This window comes from Chiloscyllium plagiosum, unplaced genomic scaffold, assembly GCF_037043375.1.
Source record: "Chiloscyllium plagiosum isolate Xiang-an unplaced genomic scaffold, Cpla_swu_hap1 HiC_scaffold_24, whole genome shotgun sequence".
NCBI classification, from domain to species: Eukaryota; Metazoa; Chordata; class Chondrichthyes; order Orectolobiformes; family Hemiscylliidae; genus Chiloscyllium; species Chiloscyllium plagiosum.
In genome coordinates, this window is record NW_028270162.1 from 39194977 (window position 1) to 39216114 (window position 21138).

Here is a 21138-nt window from a genome sequence, read left to right on the forward strand (position 1 = left end):
AATTTGCTATCCCCTAGATGGCGCTCAGTCACCAGAGAAGGGATCGTGCGGTGGCTTGACTGCGGCTCCTGAAATCAAAGATCAGATCAGCAGAGGCGCCAGGTGAGTGATATACTAGGATAATCCAAGTAGTATTGCATTGTTTACTCTGATCCACAAGCGCCGTACTGGTTATTTATTAACGTCGCTGTAAACTTCACATTCTGCTAATTTCTGAAGTTTATTTCCCCCCTTTCTGGGCCTGTCCTTTTGAAAGGGGAGGAGGAATGGCTTCTCAGTAGGTTTAGTTCGTCTGTTTCCTTGAACACTCACAGGTTACGATCCTTAATTGGTTTTCAAATGAAACCAATTGCGGCGTGAATTACATATCATAAATAAGAAAACAATCAACGCAGAGCACAGGCCGGCTGCCCTTTGGCTTCACTGATTTCCCTTCTCTCCATGAAACTGACATTACATATGTTTGCATTTCCTATATGACCACAGCATTTTGAAATGACCCGTCTTCCTTTTAGGTTACATACTACTTTGCAATAGCCGAAGCGTTGCATTGAAAATATCGTACGTCTCAATCTTTTGTTAAGGAGGAAATAGAGATGTGTTTTTGCTACTTGATTTTCTATCGTTGCATTGCGCCAGACAGGGGGAAAATGAATCCTCCCAAATACAGACAAGAATATTATGATCATTTACAGAGAATTTTCTCAAAACACAAATGGGGCATTTTTCACTATCTGAAGAAATTGAGTTGAGGATTAAGGGTTCGAGTTTCTGAGCAGAAATTATATATCGGTTAGTGCTGCTGACAAGTTTTTCATGGCGGCCATCTGTTGGAGGGGCGAATAATTTTTGACACGGTGAAATAAACCCTGTGTAACATTCGAGTGAAATTGCTTCCAAATAAACCTGTTGAGACTATAACCTGATTTTAACCTTGAGTGAAATTAACACTGTAGTACTTGAGGCATGTTAACACTGGAGAGACTTGAGGCTGTGTAAGACGCACTGCGGTATTGGGGATTGACATAACAGTGGGGAAAAAGGTTAACAATAGGGAGGATATATAACAACTGGTGAATTAAGCTATGTAACAGTGGAAGACAGGTTAACGTAGTGAAGGCGTTATATAACACACTGGTTAATTACGCTATGTAACAGAGTGGGGAACTGGGGCGGATATATAACACACTGGTGAATTAGGCTATGTAACACAATGGTGAATAGCTTAACGTAGTGGGGAGGGAGAAAATGTGCTATAATGGGGGGACTATGTCAGAGTAGGATAGGTGGCAACAGCATTACCTTTGGACAGGATGCCAGGCAGGTTAATTAAAGCACTAGTGAGAATTTTCATGTGGAAACAATATTTGTGAACAATAAAAGGGTCTGATTAATTGTCAAAAAAACAGTGACCACGCCAACCTTATCTTTCGATGACTCTGTGCAACAGACTGGAAACGTGACTGGAATAACTGGCACCAAAGACTTCGATACAAATTTATTGAAATTTTTTTGAGAACTTCAAAGCGAAACAAAAATAGTACAAGAAAACCAAGAACTTTCAACATTTTATAACACAAAATATACCTTCATTTATTTTTTTTTTAACTCTCGGCACTTTCAAGCTGTAGGCATAAAATTTCCATTCATTTTGACACACGAATCCCCGAAAGTGTCTTCATTACTTCTCAAGCAACTGGTGAGCTCTTTTTTCCCTCTCACTCTAAACTGTAAAGACAGTAGCACTTTAACACTGAAACAATGAGAAAAGCTTAAAAAAATGGCACTTCTTGTACTCAGGTCTATAAGGGTTTTTTTTAATGTAGTAACATGGTAACACATTGTTGGGAAAAGTGGTGGTAACGGTGTCGGCACTACGGTTAATAGGAGTTGTGTTGAAAAGCGTTTGAACGAACAAAGAAAGGCTTTGGAGCCTTATATACAGATGTATGTACAACAACAATAAATTAAAGTATAATTTCGAGTATTCTAATTTCAGTATATTTACACATGTTATCAAATAATTACATAAATACTTTATAATAGTCTCCGTTTCTTTCTGTTATTGCATATATGTAAAAAGCAGATTTGACATCTACAACCCCAGAACTACTGATGGTGCCCGGAAACTTCAATAACCTTCCACTTCTCGGGAACTCTTCTTTTCCTTGTTTGTAAAGTTTGGGAAATTCGATAATACCAAGGCTCTACACTAGCATTAAAAAAAAGAAACAAGACTGTAGGTGGGTGACATGCAAAGCCGTCTGGGGCCTTGGGATATCACCTTGCCATCAAGGGGAGCTGCCCCGGGCTGACCGATCCTGTTTGCTCTCTAGTCCACTGACCAGGCGCTGAATGTTCTGGAGCTGGTTGGGCGCTTCTTTGTCGGAGCACTGTTTGGGCGACACGGAGACCGATCCCGACGACCTGCTGTTCACCTCAGACCCGGAGTCCAGGCCCGCTGACACCGGGCTGGTTGCCACGCCGTTCACCTTCGCGTCGCTGGTGTTGGTCAGACTAGGCACGGCGGTGGTCAGCAAGCTGCTACTGTCCATCCCGGGCACGGGGAACGTGTAAGGGCTGTACCTCAAGCGAGGCCTGACTGCACTGAGGAACGGGTGGCGATGTGCAGAGGACGCGACTGATGGGACTGCACCTGGCATAGAGGCGGCGGCTGCAGCGGCCATGTATGTATAAGGATAGGGGAAGAGGCTACCAAAAGGTGACATCGCAAGACTCTGTCAAAGTAACAAGAAAAGACAGATTATGTTTTCAACAACTCTAGCAACCCATTTAAAAAAAATTAATGTGATGGGATTGATCCTGAGTCCAATCAAATTGTAAAGCAGGGAAGATGGGACTAATGTGTAAAAATTAACAACATCAAAAATCAAAATCATAACAAGGCACACCTTATAGAACACTTTTCAACTTCTGTCACAGAAACACTTTGGGGGACTCTATAACAGCCTGGCTTCCTGACAGCCAAAATCAGGAAGTGTAATTACAAGTGAAAATCTAGAATATCTCCCTCAGACAAATGTAACACGTGAGACAGAATGAAAGGTGAGAGTTATTCCCAGCCTAGACCCCTTAACCGATCGAAAAAATACTCTTTTGCATTGGAAGTGATTTTATTTAAAGCAATTTTGAAAGTATCAATTCACCGGATTCACGATCATTGTCAGGTTTTTTTTTAGAAAAGTTTGAACCTTTACATTTAATGGAAGAGGTGATGTCTGGTTTCGCATGTTAGTGAAGTCTACGAAACGAACATCACTGCATTAAAACAAAGGTAATCCCCCAGTTTCCACTGTGTATTAGTCACACGGAATTAGTAACTCGACAGAACTCAGTAAATGAGAGTAGGAAGATTGGAGCTGTACCTGAGAGGCCAGGACATGTTGTTGGAGGTGAAAGGGGAGGGTTGCCGCGGACCCAGCGGGTAGTCCTTGCTGTGAGGAAACAAGCGTGTCCAGACCACTGATGCCGCTTGCCGAGCCGGACATTGAGGCCAGTAAGTGGCCCATCCCCGCTGCCATATTGGGGAAGGCCCCACCCATAGCAAACTGGCTGGGGTGCAAGAGAAGAGGGTGCCCTGCGCCCAGGGGGGTGAAGAAATGCTGGCCCGATAAGTTGTGAGAAAAGGCGAGGTTTTGTAAGTGTCCGTGGTTCAGGTGCGACACCCCATCGGTCTGCACAGTAAGCGGCGAGTAGGACTCCTTGTTCAACCCACTGGCCTCCTCCGCTTTCTGCTGATGGTCTCTGGCCGGGCTTTTAACCTCAGGGCTCTCTCCGTTAATGGCTCGGGAGCTGGCCGCTGGGTTTGTCGGGCTCTTCTCAGTCCTAGAGCTTTCGTGATCTCTCATCCTGCTCACCGCCTCCAATGAGCGCGGGTGAGATTTGGCTGAACTGGCTTCCTCCTTTCGCTCCTCGCTGCTGGTTGACAATTTCCCAGAGTCGGCGCCCTCCTGGGTGGGCTCGTCTTTACAATCCAGGTCGCTATCTTCATCATCACTGTGCAAAGCACCTAGAAAACAGTACATTTTTTTTTGTTTTATTGCATTTGTTAAAAAAGTAGAAGGAGCAACATAAATATGGTGGCATTTCTTGTGACCAAACAACCATGAAAATGGAGAGTTTTGTTTAGTAAATCTGATTATAGCAACACGACAGGGACAACTCTGAGGAAGGGTCACTCGACCCGGAACTCTGACATCTCTCCACAGTTGCAACCAGACCTGCTGAGCAATTTCTGTTTTTGTAACAGTGACAATGACCATTCAACTGCAAGAAATCAAAACCCTTAATTTTTTCTCGGAGGGAGGGGGAGGATACTTTTTAATAGATGTGCCCTAAAACACAAAGTGAAACGTCGTTCTGTTAGAAATGGTTTCACGGTACAGTACAGGGAAATTTCCAATCCTAAAGATATTTAAAACCTATTAAATCGGACACAATATTCAGTATGCAACAAACAAGTGTTCATGGTTTCAGGCCATCCCGTTCTATTGGGGAGATTATAGAAACTAAGACGGTATCTTGTCCTGAATTATTCGGTTCAAAGGGAGGTGATAAGGATCTTCAAGACAAACAGACACCCAATTAATGGGCACAAACTTAGTCATGCCTTTTATGTACAAAAGAACAAATAACCCTCTTGTGTAGGTAACAAAATAATAACCTTTTAGGTTCGCAGTTCCTGGTGTGGAGACAGCAGGGGACGTAGATTGACCGAAACATTTGAAAGCCGGCTGTTCGCTGGATGAATCATCCGATGCCCCATTCTCTCTCGACCCCTTCTGCTGCTCCTCGTAGACTCGCAGCGACTGAATCGCTAACTGTTTTCTGTTTTTAACAAGGAGAAAAGTGAAGGACAATGACTTGCGTTTTATTTTAAAGATGATCAAATAATTGTCCTTGTCATTTGCCGTTTGCTTTCACCCTGGAAAGCGAAGCCAGGCAGCTCAGGTTGGATGAGGAGTTGGCGACTTGAGCCGCGCTACTGTGCGGGCATGGTTTACAATCTGATAGCCTTTTCCCATTTTCTAAAAATAAAGCGCCAGAACGTCAAACGTAAAACGAAAGATACTGCACGGTGGCAACAAGCAGTGCTCATTTTCTCCTTTTTGCGTGCTCCCAACAAGTTTGACAGCGCCCATAACAAAATGGTGATTAGGATCGTGAGCATAACCAGGCCCCGATTGACAGACGGACTCGAAGTGAGCTGGAACTTACCTCTTCTCTCTTCGCCCATTTCCCGTGTCGCGAAAGCCTTTGGCGAATGGATTGTTGTCGATCTTTAACTGGGTTATCTAGATAGGAAAATAGCAAGTTTGATCATATTCACCACCCTGCGATACAACATCAAGTACAATCTTTACAGGAAATTCACAGGGTATAGACAGCGCTGGCGCAAGTGACCGAGGGAAATCAGTGACCAGTGGATTTAGATTTCTATTATACTCCGATTGTTATTTACAACATAAAATATCAAATTATGTTAAAGCAGTCACTGCCTGTATATTTCAACACGGTCTATTATCTCTTCTCTGTGATCCATGGGTCTAATATTTCCTACGCCATAATTCCATCGCATTAAAATTCAAGCCACCACTGAACAGAACCACATTGCAAAAATGTACGGGTTTGGTTTGACTCAAAATGTATTTATTTATTAAATGTGAAAAAGTCAAGTTGAAAAGCAGTGATCTGCCCCCGCATAAAGCAACTCTATTAAACTAACCCGCGCGTAAGCTAGAGAGCCATGTACTTCATCGGTGGGGGATGAAACTGGACTGGCGTCAACATAGTAACTTGCCCTCTGTTGACAGTAAGTCAACAGTAACTTTATTGCCCGCTCTCGTCTTCCTTTCAATACAGAATTTAATGAGATTGAAACCATTGTTATTTAAATTATGATCTGAAGGTAACAGTGCTAGAGTAACCGAAAGTACAGAAACTGGCAGAAGAAATATCAAGACACCCTGTATGTTAACGCCATCTGACTTATCATATTAACACCCTTTTAGTAATCAGTTTCATTCAGTCCGAGACTCCTCACAATCAAATGTGCGCCGATCAAAAATTATCAGCTACTGCAGACAATGAACTTTAGCTGTTATCAATAACGTCAGTTGACTAGCTAGAAGTCTGATGAGGCGTTAAATAACAGCAAAAGAGTTCCAAAGTTCCTTAAAAACTATTTGGATGAAACCATCACCAATAATTAACTCAATTGATCATCATCAGAGGCTTTTGATACTCGCACTGTGCCCAATACTCTCATGTAATACTCTGTGATTTAAAGACCTATGGGATTCGTCCAGAGCTGGTATTTTCTGTAACGGTACGAAAAGCCTTGTTTAATTTTTTTTTTAAAAAATGACTAATTTAAGGACTGTTTCAGAATGGATTAAATCCTATTACCTGGCAGAACACGTTTGGCATAAACCCACAACTCATATAAATATGAATACAGGAGAGGTGCCGCATAAGTGAGCTCATGCCAAAACCAACAATCCAACACAAACCATAAAATCTATATGAGCTCCAGGATGTGCCGAATATTCAACAAGCTTTCTTGCAGGTTAAATGAAACTGCCAATTAAAATCGGTTTGATCAGAATGAACTAAACAAGTGGCCTGCAAACAATAAAAGGAAGCTACAAGTTTTGACCTTTGTGACTTAACTTCAGTACACCAGAAGAGAGATCAACATTAATGTAAGAGACACAGCTTTTTTGCAAAATAAGAAATTACTTTTTTTCTTACTCACCTTATCATTTTGGTATGCGGTGACCGCAATGAATTCTGTCTCAGGGAATACATATGTTCTGAAAGTACTGTAAGGAAGTTTCAAAATGTCGTTCGCACGAACAATGTGAAATCTGGGCTGATACTTGTGCATGGAGTTTAAAATAGTCTAAAAAGAATAAATCAAGGAATTACTACTCTACAATGTGAGTGCAGATATAGCTACAACATGATATAACTATTCCTGATTCCGCCAGGTTCTGCTCATGTCAGTATTATGTCGTTTTACTATTTAATCACATGCTGCATACTAATAGTTGACCAGCAATAACATAAACTAATATCCAACCGAGATTTTCCAGGAAAGGACAGAGTTCAGCACGAGTGTGAACAGCTGACAGTGTGATAAGATTTGCAACTGTGGCCTAGCCTACTGTTTGAAGACTTAGAAAATTAATCATATCTGATTTGGAAATATATAATACCCATCTATATATAGTTTTATGTCTGTAATTCTTTCTCCTGCACATATGTATTAAATAAACCGGCAAGATAATTCGAACAATACTGGCATGCCTGGTATTAATTGAAAATGCTGTCCACAAATAGCAAGTGATAAGTAATTTCAATGTAATGAGTATACTGCTTTTTAATGCCACATTAAAATACGTTCACTAACGGAGCAACTGCTATGGTCATTGTTATTACAGTGGCTGCATTTTTGTCTCTCTTCAGCGAGCATGATACTTAATACATTGCAGATTTTCCAAAGTGTGTTAGTTTGCAAATATTTTCCACTACAAGTCATTGTACATTACTTCGAAATTTACAAACTGAAAATTGAGAGAGAAAGTTGACGTGATCAAGCCTTTATCACTTTCAGTATGGCAGAAAATTGTAAAAATATGATCCAAACGATCAAATACTTGCAAACCCAGATACTTAAAATGGCCGATCTACACAATACCCCAGGCTAACAGAAGTCATGATCCACAGAAAATACAAAAAAAAAGGCAAAGTCCTCATGTCACCAGGAGTTGGTTCTATATTTTTTTAACTCCAAATGGAGAAAATACTTTATTTTAGCCGAGCACTGCTAAAGTAAATACATATCGCAGTGTTTATATTGTTTTTAAATCGTTCTAAGAATTACACATTAGTTCAGAGATAAATATATGAAACTTACAAATCCATGTTTGTCGGAAATATTGTTTGTCAGTTTCAGCTTGTGAAAAGTGACGACTTTAGACATCCATTGCTCCCCAGTAGCAGGGCTATCAGGATGAATATACATTCGCTTTGGCATTTCAGGGTCAGCTTTTCCGGCTACCATCCAGCGTGAGTTGTGGAATTTGTACCTACAGTCATCTGCTGCCACAATATCCATTAACAAAATATATTTGGCCTTCTTGTCCAGACCGGTGCATCTAACTTTAAATGGTGGAAACATTCTCCTGGAAGAAAGCATTAAATTGACTTGTTTTTTTTCGCACAATCTGTCAGTAACGTAATCCTCATGAAAGCCAAATTGGAGTTAGGTTCCTAAACTATTATTGAGACTGGAGCTTCGATTCCCAGGGATTTGGTGGTGCATGAAATATCCCAGCCAATACATTCGTTTCGTGGCAGGCTATTGAAGTATTGGCAATGTTCCTTGCTAGAAGTGGGAATGTTTGCATGCTTTTATAAAAAAAAACTGTTATTTTAAAATGATGCGGGCCGAAACTAGCGAGAAAGCAGCATCTAACTGGAGATATTTTAGCTTATATTTCAATGTTGCAAATTAAGATTCTTACAAGCATGATTCAACCCTTGCCGAAGGTATACATGTATCGGTTACCTGTATAAGGCCGCGACTAACTCAATCTTATAATCAACGATAGGGTGCAATCTTATTTTTAAAGATTTGCGTGATTTGAAACGCTACAATCGCAGGTGTCATGAAAATAATTTACTGTGAGTTACCCCTCAACCCGTGATCATTCGCAGGACCCCCACCGCCAGTACACACGCACAACCAGCCCTTGAATGTTATGTAGTGGCTTGGAACCTTAAACTCTGCAGTCGATTCACCTTATATGCAAGGCGACTGACTGAGTGTTCGCCTGTCGTGACTCGGATCAAATGAATGGATGAATAAAACTTCCATCTCAGTCAGTTTCATCAATCGGCCCTCTACCGATCCCATGTGACCTCCCCTCTCATAAGGAACAAGCTATTTCGACTAATTTCATTAGCAATTATTAAAGTCAAATACTTGATCGAGGGTCTGCCCTTGTTAGTCTGGCGAAGTCTCATCTTAGAAAACAAGGTGCAAGCTGAAATGGTTTGAAAACTGCGCGTTATTTCAATAAATAAGTGACTGCATTTATAGAGAAAACCGTATCAGCAAAATGGACGTGTTATTAAAACAAAAATCTTTGACAGGTCACCCGCGAAAACATCTGGCCGCTATTTTCAATTAAATCTATTTTGCCTGAATGATCCTACAACGTGTTTAAAATATATATTTATCGTGTTGTCAAAGCTAATCAAGGCTGGATATCAAAAAGGCTGGAATGCTTTCTAATCAGTGAGGCAGGCATTTGTGTTTTGCAGGGAAAATAATCACTGTACCTTCCAGATTTGGTGATAACCATTTCAGTGCCACACTTGTGAAACTGATCCCACAAATCTTTCGCTTCGAGTATAACTTTCGGGTCGTCTTCCACTTCTTCCTCGGGCTCCACAGACTTCAGAGGCCTCAGATGCGAGGGCGGGTGGCCCATTGCCGATAGAGCGATCCCGGCCTCACCTGCGCCTACAAGCTGATCCATAACGGGCTTGCCTAGTCCGCCCGAGAGACTGAGAGCGGCCGAGCCGGTCGGAGGCAGGGCCAGGGCCGGGAAGAAAGGAGGCTGATGTCCCAGCACAGCACTCATCGCAAAGTCCGGTGCCCGGTGAGGTAAGAACGGATGATAAGCCATGCTTGTCCCCGGAATAACTGGCTCTCTCATCGGTAAAAAATTCATCCACTCCCCTGGATCTCGGTCGCACTGAAGCTTACAAGCGCATCATTATTAATATTATTGTGTTCTTCGCTTTTCAGATAAACTGAAAGTAAGACTGGCTGGCGGTGTCACAGCACAGACGCATCTCCCCAAACAGTCAACTCCGATCTTTCTGAATGTGTGTGTGTATGTGTGCGTATTGCGAATAGCTGAGCACTGTTGATTGGCTATTTGACGCTTTCGGACCAATTGTGTGGCTCCATAGGCGTGGTTTTGACAACTAAAGCCGGGGATAGATGAGTTATAAAAAGAAGGTGTCGGAAACGGTAACGTACAGCGAGGATCACTGCTTCAGCCGTGTGAATATGTCAACATCATTAGAGAGGGAGGGAGGGTGGGAGTTACTAAAGTGGTGGTTTGGCGGGGGGGGTGGGGGGGGGGGGAGGTGGAGTGGGAGCACCAGCCAATGGAGAGGCGCAGGGCCCGCCTCAGGTGGCTTTAGCCACCACCGACTCCCAGGAAACCAGACGGAGGGAAATATCATGCGTGTGTCCATAGGCAAGCGGAGTCTCATCGCAATCTGTCCCATTCTCGCCGTTATATGCAATCTCCGCCACATCACTCCTCCCTTCACACTCCATCCACCGCCTTCCAAAGCCAGCGATGAGCATTCGTGTATATTCATTGTTGATTTGGGAGAGGGAATGGGGCAGCGTCTTCAGTCTTTCCCCATCTAGTCCTCCACCCTGCACACTAACCCCCCTTGCCCCGGCTTGCAGAGGATAACTATCTCTGCATTTTAATTTGGGTTGTGTTGGGGGTGGGGGAGGAGAGGGAGGTGGGTGGTAGAGGGAAAGGGGCAAAGCATTGCGATGTCCCGTGTCTTAATTTTATTTGTTTCTTGGCGATGCTTTCAACAACATTTTTTTTTAAAAAAAAAGCCTCATTTTAACGATGTGATTTAATTATGAGGACATGGCGCCTCAAGGACTGCTGCAGTTTCAAGTGGAAAGGACATTGCTTTCTCTCTCCTCTTTCTGAGAGCGCTGGGGGGATAAAACAAAGTTGCAACTGAGAAGCAATCACATCGGCTAAATGCACGGAGATAGGAGCGGAACATCTAAAGTGATTAGCTCTTGTAACATTGCATTTTTGACGCACATGTTTAAGGGCGCTTGGCGCCAGGCTGCTGACGTCGAGCTGTAACTAGCGTCTCGTATCACTTTTCGTTTTTTTTTAAACCGTAATATCGCCTCTCTGATCTGTGAGTATATCCTGACGAGAAAAAATCGCTCTGAGCACCACCAATCTCCGCCGCTGGAGCTTGCGATCTGACGACGTTCCATTTGATTCCCGAGTCTCTCCCTCTCTCTCTCACTGTCGTGTTGGGATTTCTTGATCCCTCTCTTTAAATCCAGGAATGTTAAAAAAAAAAGCACGGCGCTTTTCTGACCTGTGTGGAGATTTGGAAACGGTCAGATTCACTCGAAGGCGAGTTCCCTTGAACCTATATGTGTACATTTTTGTTTGGAATCTAGCCGAAGGCAGATCCCGGTCAGATGTTGGCTTTAAATATTAACTATCGTTTTACGCATCCCTTGTATAAAGCAGTTTGCTTTCTCTCTCGCCTGAAGAGAAGCAAATGATCGGACCGTGTTGTGATATTGTCTTTATAAAATAATCACCACACGCGGTAATATTTCGGCTTAGCAATAAATATTTACGAATTATGTGTTTTGATGTAACGTTTCGAAATGTTGCATTAACTTCCGCCAATTATGACTGGCCTCCCAAGCTAAGCACCCTAGAGACTCGTATTATGAAGGGAGGGTGCACTAATCTAGGATCAAAAGCAGGAAGGTGCGAACTCTCTTTGTCTCTCCTCGCCCGACTCATTCACCCTCCTGTGTGTGATAAATCTACACTGGCGCCAACTACGTATGGGATGATTAATTTGCAAGCAAACAAAAGGGAATTGATGGCTAGCCATCTTAGTTAAACATTCGCCAATACCGCAAGCTACTTGTTAGCCGTCAGAGCTTTAAAACCTAGTAAGTGCACTGATGTGAAAATTAAAATGGCTTTGAAAGCATTTGCGCCAGCACCGAGCGGTTCTGTAGTGGCTCTGCAACCAGATACCTCATATCATTAGCTATAAGCAGAGAGAGTTGTAGCTCGAAATGATAGAGGTTTGTTGATTACTGTTTATCTGAAGGAGGCGGGCACGTTTACATTGGCAAGTTTCGTGTAAATACTGTATTCTCTTCGCATGTGTGAGGTCCAGCTAGTGCCGATTACATGCTTAGTCCTTCCTGAACGTTCAGCCACATTCGCGAGCCATTTCCAATTTAACCAAAAGTGTGATTAAATCCTCGTCTAATTTTGTGGTATCGTGTCTATTTCATTCTAAAAACGACCAGCCGCAAGAAAGCAATGTCCAGATCTGATCTATAATCAATCCATGGCTGAAAGAATTGCAATAAAATGATCCAAATATTAAAATATGAATGGGTCCACACGTAACAGTTTAGGTATTTCGGCATGTATTGTAAAGTTGTGTGAAACGGATGATCTATCAACCAGATGGGTAGATCTAATCAATGTGTGTGCGCACCATGTAATCTTCTAGTATCGGAAATCGTGGTGCAAGGCAACTAAACGATATAATCAAAATACATGTTTATACTACGTTGTGGCAACTGTCAGTAGTAATTTATTGTGGATATTCCCTCAGTTTACCATCGGAAAGAACAATACTTTTAAATACACATAGTTTATGTTCTTCTGTCAAGTGTAGACAATGACTGTAACTGCTAGCAGCACTTTCAAATGGTGCAGTGATCGTAGATTGTAGTTTGCATACATCTCAGATTTGGCCTTGAAATTTGAATTTTTTTTTGTATCCCACTCCACTTTTTGCCTTCACTCCTTTCATCTATTTGTCTTTTTCACAAACTCGCTACCCTTTTCCCCATTCGTTCGCCTTATCAAAATAGCTCCTTTAATTGTGCTTGTGAGAACATCATTCTTTTCAAACATTAAGATTTTTAAAATGGCTCTGAAATTACACTCTCATGGCTTCCTTCATCTGTGTTCCTCACATATAAAGATAGCACTCCATGATAAAGTTCATTAATTTAACTTTAACTTTTATAATTGGTGTCTATTCAGATTCATAATAAAACGAAGCAAGTAAATAAAGCTTGTGGTCTCGAGGCTGTTCTCTTGACAGGTACTACACTTATCGATCAACTCTTTTAGTGCCGTAGGACGAATTTTGTGTTGATCGTCAAAAGTTATGTCCTTCCAGACGGCATTATTTTTAGGCTGTAGACCTGACATTGGCGCCAGCCGGTTTATACTATTCACAAAACTCCACGCGTTATATGTGGTCATCCGTTTGTCAATTTTCATTTAGGAACATGTTTCTAGCAAATAGCTAAGTAGTCTTCGGATAATGACCAACTTCCATTTATCTAAGACTAACAGTTCTAATTACATTTTTAACCAAATAATGATTTGGACTTTGCAATGAGATGTCAGTCGAAAATATTTTTTCTTGTGGAAATTAAACTAATTGGAGTTTCCGTGGGTAACTTATTCTAGGTAGCTAACTACTGTATCAATGCTTTCTTTGTTTTTTTTGCTTCAGGAACACCGTACAAAGAATGAACGTGTATATTAAGAACTGCCGGCAACATTACTGGTGTTGCACTTCTTGCAGATCGAGTCTGACAGCCCACACCACATGAAACTGCAAGGTGACTTTTATATATATATGTGTACATGCATCGCATTTTACCATCATATTGTGTTTTATAGTTGTGCCAGTCAGCCTGAGCTGAAATTTTCAGATAGTTGTTCAAGGTAAGTGCCAGAAATATTGTAATTTGCTATTATACTGTTTCCGAGAAGAGAAACTCAGATATGAAATAATTAAATAAACCTTCATAAATTTACTAGGGCTTTAGTGCTTATGTGCATTATTACAAGCCCAAAGTACACGTGGCTTTGCAGGCATTTGGTCGTTGAGAATTGACAGCAATTATTGGTGATTTCTTTTTGCCCTAAGAAAATTTTAAGCAGATGTGGTATAGGTTTCAGGCAATCAATGCATGGTGTCTTCATTGGAGACGTTTAGATTTATTTTTAGCGGAAGTGAGAATAACAGCACTTACTGCTGGAGATTACTTCAAATAAATATGTGCTTCTTAAACTGACTGATTTGAAATTGTTAATTTCATTTAAGTAATGAGTAAGCACAACACTTTGTGAAGTGCAATTGTAGTTAAGTATTCTAGTCTTCCAGTCCCATTGTACAGTATATAGTTTGCAGACAACATTGCTCTGCTAAGTTGTTTAAGGATATTTTCCAGAATTTTGCAGTCACCTGCAGTAGTTCTTGTAGCTTTTCTTGAAACCTTCAGCAATTATGCATCATGAATACTGAAAGATTAATCTCGTCGTGACTGATGCATGTCTGTAAATACAAATAATTGATGCACTCCACAATCTCCAACCACTCCCCCACACACACATACACTCACACAATATATACTGTATTAGATTGCTACATAGCGGCATTGCCATTTCTTAAAACAGTGGCCACCTTTGAGCTCAGATATTTGTTTTTCCTCTCCAGATACCAGGTAATCATGATTTTGATATATGACATTGTTAGCACTGATTTTAAACAAGTTGACCACATATTCACATCTGACCCATCTTCTTTCAGAAGGAGCTTAGTAACCATGCTCTAACCATGAGCATCAATGGATGGTCCTTCATGTAGCTCACATTTGCAATATTATTCTATTGCACAAAAAGAACACCTATTTTATATTTGAATCAACCAGCACCTCCTTTTTTTAATTTTTAAAGAATTAAGCCCCAGTAAAAGCCTCACCATTATGAAATTTTTTAATCAATTTCAACTGAATGTTTGCATAGTGAACAACTTAAAATCTTGCTGGTCAGGACCAAGTGATTTTGACATGCATGTATTCCACTGTACACATTCTTCAATATTGAGGCAAAAGCAGTTAATAAAATGTTATGAATTGTGCTGATCAAAGTTAATATTTGCTGCATATAAACTGTAATGAAATAAAATTTATTTAAGAAATACATGAACTTTGTAGACTTGGAAGTCTAATTTCAAATGGATATATTTAAAGCAGCTTTGGTACCTTACTTTTTGGATAATATAACCAAATTAAAGTGTCTATCTATCTATCTATTTATTTATCTATATGTCTATCTTTTTAAAGTTGTTGACTCATGGGTAAGTTCTTTTTATACTTGCTCATGTCCTGGGGATAAAATTCTATCACAGCATTGGATTACTGAAATACCTATTGGGGTGGTTAAGGATGACATTTCCTATTAGTTGATCAGCAACAGCAAAATCAACCAACCAAATAACAAAGGAGAACATATTTTTAGTTATGAAACTGAGGCAGAACAATTGCACTGCCATAGAAAAATAATGCACTCACATGATCCGTAAAGATAAAATTGAGCCAGAACATTTTTTTTTAAAAAGTATTAAAGGTTGAATTATCCAGTTTTGGATTTTTAAACAATATAAATTGTATGATTTATTTTGTATGCATGCAAATCACATTTTTAACATGAAAATTGCATCCATTTTCAGAATACCACTAAAATAAGAAATGGATGCTTTAGACTGTGCAGTTTTTAGTGTTCATAATACTGAGTTTAATAAATATGTTTACTCTGAGACAAAATGTTGAAAACTTAAATTGGCATATCAATAAAATTTATAAAACAAAATTTGCAGGAAGAAATTCATTATTAAAATTGGATTTTTTTTTAATGGTGGCTGTAATGTTGTGGTGTACACCAAGGTTAACTGTTTAGATAACTGATTTATATATCAATCTTAGTCACTACTTTATTTCAGACCATTTTGCCTGTTAATTGAAAGCCTTGATGCACACTCTTTACTAATGCAACCAAAGATTGATATTCAGAATAAAAGGACATTTTAAAACCAGTAAACATCAAAGACCAATAGTAAAGTGTTATCTGATTGCTTAAGTTAGAACATTTCTGCTTTTGTCGGTGTGATAGATTGTGCTGTTCAAAACCTGTTGCAGATCTCGGACATCATATTGTTGTCCATTGCTGACTGATATGCTGAAAAATGTGTTGCTGGAAAAGCGCAGCAGGTCAGGCAGCATCAAAGGAGCAGGAGAATCGACGTTTTGGGCATAATTATGCCCGTCGATTCTCCTGCTCCTTTGATGCTGCCTGACCTGCTGCGCTTTTCCAGCAACACATTTTTCAGCTCTGATCTCCAGCATCTGCAGTCCTCACTTTCTCCTGACTGATATGCTATTTGTCAGTTACCGCAAATTGAAGTGAAATATACTTTTAACATAATTTTGAGTCCACCAAATAATGCAGATCAGAATGATATGAAACGGAGATCAAAAATAAGGCATCATTTCACGTGCTTGTTGAAAATATTAAAGTAAATGAGCAAATATTGTATAAATTAATCTCGAGAAACAAAACCGACCGTTGACAGAGCAAGTCAGGGTTCAGGCACTTCACATAAACAGCCGAAGGTAAAGTTTATGTACCTTCAGTGACCATTAACTGCTGAAACCCAGAACAAATTAGCTCGCGTGCCGAACATAGAAGTGCGATTTTTTTTAAAAGGTTATAAACTCTAACGGTGACCTACGGAACTATTTGCATTAGTAACATTACTCTTTCATGGTAGTGTTAAATGTGTTTAGAAAGATGCAGCTACGAGTGCTTCAGCTGTTATCAAAGATAATGTTATGTAATGGTCATTTTTAAAGAGTTCTTTTGGGAAATGTCACTTCAAATATTGGCACGCCCGTTTCCACCAGAATCAAGTTTGGAATATACGAAAACTTTTACTTTGTTTGCTTTTAATCCACCGCCCTCTCGTACTTTCAAAAACGGCTGTGCGCAAATTGTGTTTTAAAAAAAAAACAGGTCGGTGCCTGCCACATCGTGTGCAGCAGGGCGTGTTGTTAGAATTTATTAAAGACAGATGAACCTCGTGTTTTTTAAAACATAAGGAAAAGATTTACAATTCAGTTAATTGCAATGTACTTAGGTCCATCATCACTCCGCAGGTGTAAATATCGATCGTTTAGATCTGTGACATGTACAGCAGCATTCTTCTTACGTGGAACAAGTACAGGTAAACTCAATTAAAACCATGAATTTAGTTGTGCTCGTTGTAGAGGGAGCAAATCATGTAATTGTCATATTTGAAATGCTTAGGCAATTGGACCTTAATGTTTAAAGAAATGGTTTAAAGAAAAGCCGGTCAATTTTATAATAGTATATCCCATTATGCAAAAATACAAAACACAGCATTAAACGATCATCATATAGAAATATGGCTAAACTGGTTCGGACACGTTGACTATAAAGTAGCTGTCGAAAATGTACATATCTCTGGTTGTAACGGTGCTAAAACGCCCTGCAGTGCCTCTCTAGCCACCGTAGGCTAAATTGTTCCCACGAGAAATAGCAGCCATCTCTCGCTTGATGGCGCTGTCTTTGGGTTGCGTCTGCTTTTTCAGCACAAGATTTAACAATGTATGGGCAAGTTTGATCTCTTCTGTTGCCTTCATTTCTCTGGAAGAACCGTCATTCTAATCAGCGAAAAGTTGTGCACAATTCAGCTGTGGAATGTTATGATTATGTTAGTTTATTTTTCAAAATCAAATTGTCAAGCGCATTAGGAAGCATAAATCAACTTGCTCCTCCAGCCACTGTCTTGTGAATTCTCCTTGTATCAAGCATGCTGTACCTTCTCCGAGTTTCAGCTTCATGCAAAAGGCCATTTAATGCAAAAAGTTCATCCGAAGTTCAGTTTCTCTGTTGTAGGTTCGCCCTTTGCCAGTGTGACTATAATTTCCATGCAGCTATTTAGTTGCGCTGATGATATATGGACGTCAATCAAACTGATTAATATAGTTTTCAACTGTTCCAATTGAACTGTTAAAATGGAGGCTGGTAATCTCAATATCTTAAATTATAACATGCTAATGAATACCTGCTTGAATTTTACAATTTGGAATTCTGTCAGAGTAGACCATCAAAGAAAATCCTCAAATTTGGCTATGATTCGACTCAGGTCGTTTCCACTGATTAAAGCATTGGCCATTTCTTTAGTCCTGGCATGCCTTTCTTTTGGGTGCTTCCCTTTTTGGATAACAAACAAAGTTCACAGACTGACCTCTTTTACGTTCGCACCAGGTTAGACCAAATCAATCCAAAGGTCATACGGCAGCGAGCTGAAATCGATATTGTCAGTAAAAATCGATTTTATTTTGTTACATCCAACTTGATCAGATTTATTTTTAAAACGACTGACGTTCATTCTTATTTCAACTGGTGCAATTTTTCTCTTACTGACAGAACATCTAAATGATAGTTTGTATTTCTGTTAAAGTTTGTAGGTTACTTTCTGCGTCATTCTGCAGCCTCGAATAGTTTGTTTGGTACTCTCATGTAGCTGTCATCGCTGGTACGTACAATGGGGGCGAGCTCTCAGTCCCTCGCTGAATTGGAGTAACACATTATTCAAAGCAAATCCGCCTTCAAAGTGTGTACGACTGTACATTTATGCTAATTAACTCCATTAGCAATTTGTGTTTATAAGGCATTTCGCGCATGTTAGATTTCATATTTGCAAGGCTCAATCTAAATTATCCAGGTGTTAATTGGATTTTCTACAAATAAGAGTTGTTTGGTCGGCCCGAATATTATCTGGCCGATGCATTACTCCACAGCGCTGTATTTTGACCTACCCTCCAAATAACAACGACATCGCTTTAAACTTTGAGCCCAGACACGAATCCTATTATCAACGCTTCAAGTTAAAGACCAGAGCAGTAAAAAAAATCCCCCGACCTTTTGCACGAAGACGAAATGCCTTAATAAGATCAATGTAGAGAGAAAGACAAAATCTTAACCAAGGTTCACTGAAAGTCTAACGACCTCTGACATACATTGCAAATTAATTGGACACTGTATGAGAAAAGGTGGGATTCCAGTTAATTAGTCGAAAATGAATAAAATTGAACATTATATGATTTGTCTCCCAGTACCGCTTTGTTAGTGCGGATTTAGAGATCAGCTTTTGTACAGAACAAATTGGATGTGAGTAGCGTGGTGCACTGTTACACTGTCGTTTTGTGCCCTGGCGACAGCTTCAATCCTGGGAAAAGGTAAAGGGATCTGGGCGATCACAGCCCTCATTATCTCATGTCTGAGCACATCTTTGGGAACAATTCATAATCAACATGGGCACTCGGTGCTTGGACCCATGGTAATAGTTATTCTTGCAGCTCAGAGTGCACGTAACTTTTTTAAAGTTTTATTGCATATAACCTTTTTTAAAATAAGGGCGCCTGATAGTTCTGATATTGAACTTCCAGCAATGTTTTCAATTATATTGCTGTTGTAGTCTTTTTACATATTTAAGGACTTACTGCCCTTATAAAAGTGGTGTTTATCTCCTAGCTCTAATTAGACCCTTGTTAGTAATGCAATGCCTGCGATGCACCGAAACAGCGATTCTTTCACTGTTACACCACACAATGGCTGCAGAAAATGCGGATGTGTTCTGAGAAGTCTTAGTTAAACAGTACACGTGAGACGGGCCAGTTCCAGTTCTATATCTAACGCCGTGTGTTTATGTGTATGTTTTGGGGGCGGGGGAAAGGGTGCGGTCAGTGGGCATAGAGGACTGAGGCGGGGAAGAATTCGGGCGACACAAAAAAGGCACCGGTTTAGCTAACACGAAGGACTCTAGTTCATATACTAACAAATTATTCTTCCACTTGTTGATTACCAAATGGGATCAGTTTTTGAACAGCCTGTTTGTGTTAAGAATTGATGGGAAGAGTGCATATAAAGAAGATAAAAATGCGAGGATTTTTAGTGTGAAAACTGTGTTCTTTTTAAAATCCAGTGAAAGGAATTTAAAAACGAGTTAACTAATGGAGAATTTATAGAGGAGAAAATAGATCACTATTATATTAATGGCACATTACCTTTTAAATAAACTTTACTCAAGAATTTGGAGTAATGAATAGCCATGCAACACTGTCTCATTCGATAGTTATGTTGTGTAGGTAATTGTAACCATACAGACAAATGTTTAAATGCTAGAAATTAAAATGAAATTGGCAGAATATAAAGTTCAAACGAGTTTCTTTTTTTCTTGAGGGTTTAGTACTTTCGGGGCCACTGCTTGGATTCCAATCCAGCAATAATATGAAACCTCCAGCAGTATCATTACCAAATAAAATAAAGTACGGAGCTCTTTAATTGGGTATTTAGTTTATTTCAGCGCGATGATGCTGCGCTGTAAAAAAAGAGGAAACAGGTCGGTATGTTGGATGAAATCTCTTAAAGGGTCCACTAATTCCTAGTACTTTATGGAATTAACTCTTTCAGTGTGGACTGCCAATGTTTGAAAGCACACAAATGTTAGTTTTGTTGTACTCAGTTTTTCTTCCACGTATGACTTGCTCAAGGCTATTTAAAAAAAAACAGCAAAAACAGAACGGAATTTCATGTTAAACACTGAAGCAGGAATAATACCGGTTTATTTTATTGCCTGACAACTCGAGACAAACCTGTTGCTGAACCCGCGTTACAGCCTGTATAAATGGAGCACTCGGCAATGTTGCCTTTAACATACTGGCAGCAACTTCATTAACACGAATCTGGACTTCATCATCGCGCGGGAAGCTGGGTGTTACATGTGACCAGCGTGTTAAAAGAAATATCGTTGATTTTGTTCCAAGTAATAAATGAGTTTAGCTTCAGGTAAGGACACAGGGTAGAAATGTGGAATGTCAATGAGATTTACACCTGTCCTATGGCTTAAACTGACAGGCCTATTGCCTACAGAGATGACCACTGGTGCCAGTCTGTCTGGGACTCATCAGGCTTACTTTGTAACCTTAAATGAACGAGACGATGTAAACAATCTAATAACATACGTAACGTTTTATCACCAGAAACCACAGCAGTGAAGATAAATATTTATTTTTAAATAAGTATCATAATTGTTGCTCCCTTGTTATAGATCTTGATTGCTGAAGGGGTGTAACTAAACTATTATTGTCATAAAAAGGAGTTTGGCTTGACAGCACCATTAATGATCAATGTTAAAGTTACCCCAAACAAATAACCCTTACACAATCACCCAAATGTCCCACCCAATAGACATTTCAGTGACAGATATTAACCAGACGCCAAAGGAATCCTGTTCAACTGCAAGCCCTTCTTTTCCAACTCGTCGCATCTGCTGTGAACGGCGAACACTCCCATCTCGCAAGGCCTGTTGCCATCTTATAAG

General features: G+C 40.1%; 1 protein-coding gene and 1 long non-coding RNA gene across 3 annotated transcripts in view; one reads left to right on the plus strand and one right to left on the minus strand.

Moving 5' to 3' along the window:
- Positions 1–1485: 1485 nt before the first annotated feature.
- tbx3a (T-box transcription factor 3a) lies at positions 1486–10098 on the minus strand. Its single transcript, XM_043715856.2, has 7 exons — positions 9373–10098; positions 7943–8210; positions 6779–6925; positions 5239–5315; positions 4685–4848; positions 3387–4030; positions 1486–2738 (listed from the first exon to the last, which is right to left on the minus strand). Exons 1-7 carry the CDS (start codon positions 9765–9767, stop codon positions 2292–2294), a joined length of 2142 nt encoding a protein of 713 aa, XP_043571791.2. The 5' UTR covers positions 9768–10098; the 3' UTR covers positions 1486–2291.
- Positions 10099–10761: 663 nt separating this feature from the next.
- LOC122562728 (uncharacterized) overlaps positions 10762–21138 on the plus strand; it is a 37534-nt gene continuing 27157 nt past the window's right edge. The window contains exons 1-2 of one of the 2 annotated variants that reach the window (XR_015761270.1): positions 10762–11237; positions 13399–13507. This is a non-coding gene — a long non-coding RNA (uncharacterized LOC122562728). The other variant, XR_006315395.2, reaches the window with a different exon arrangement.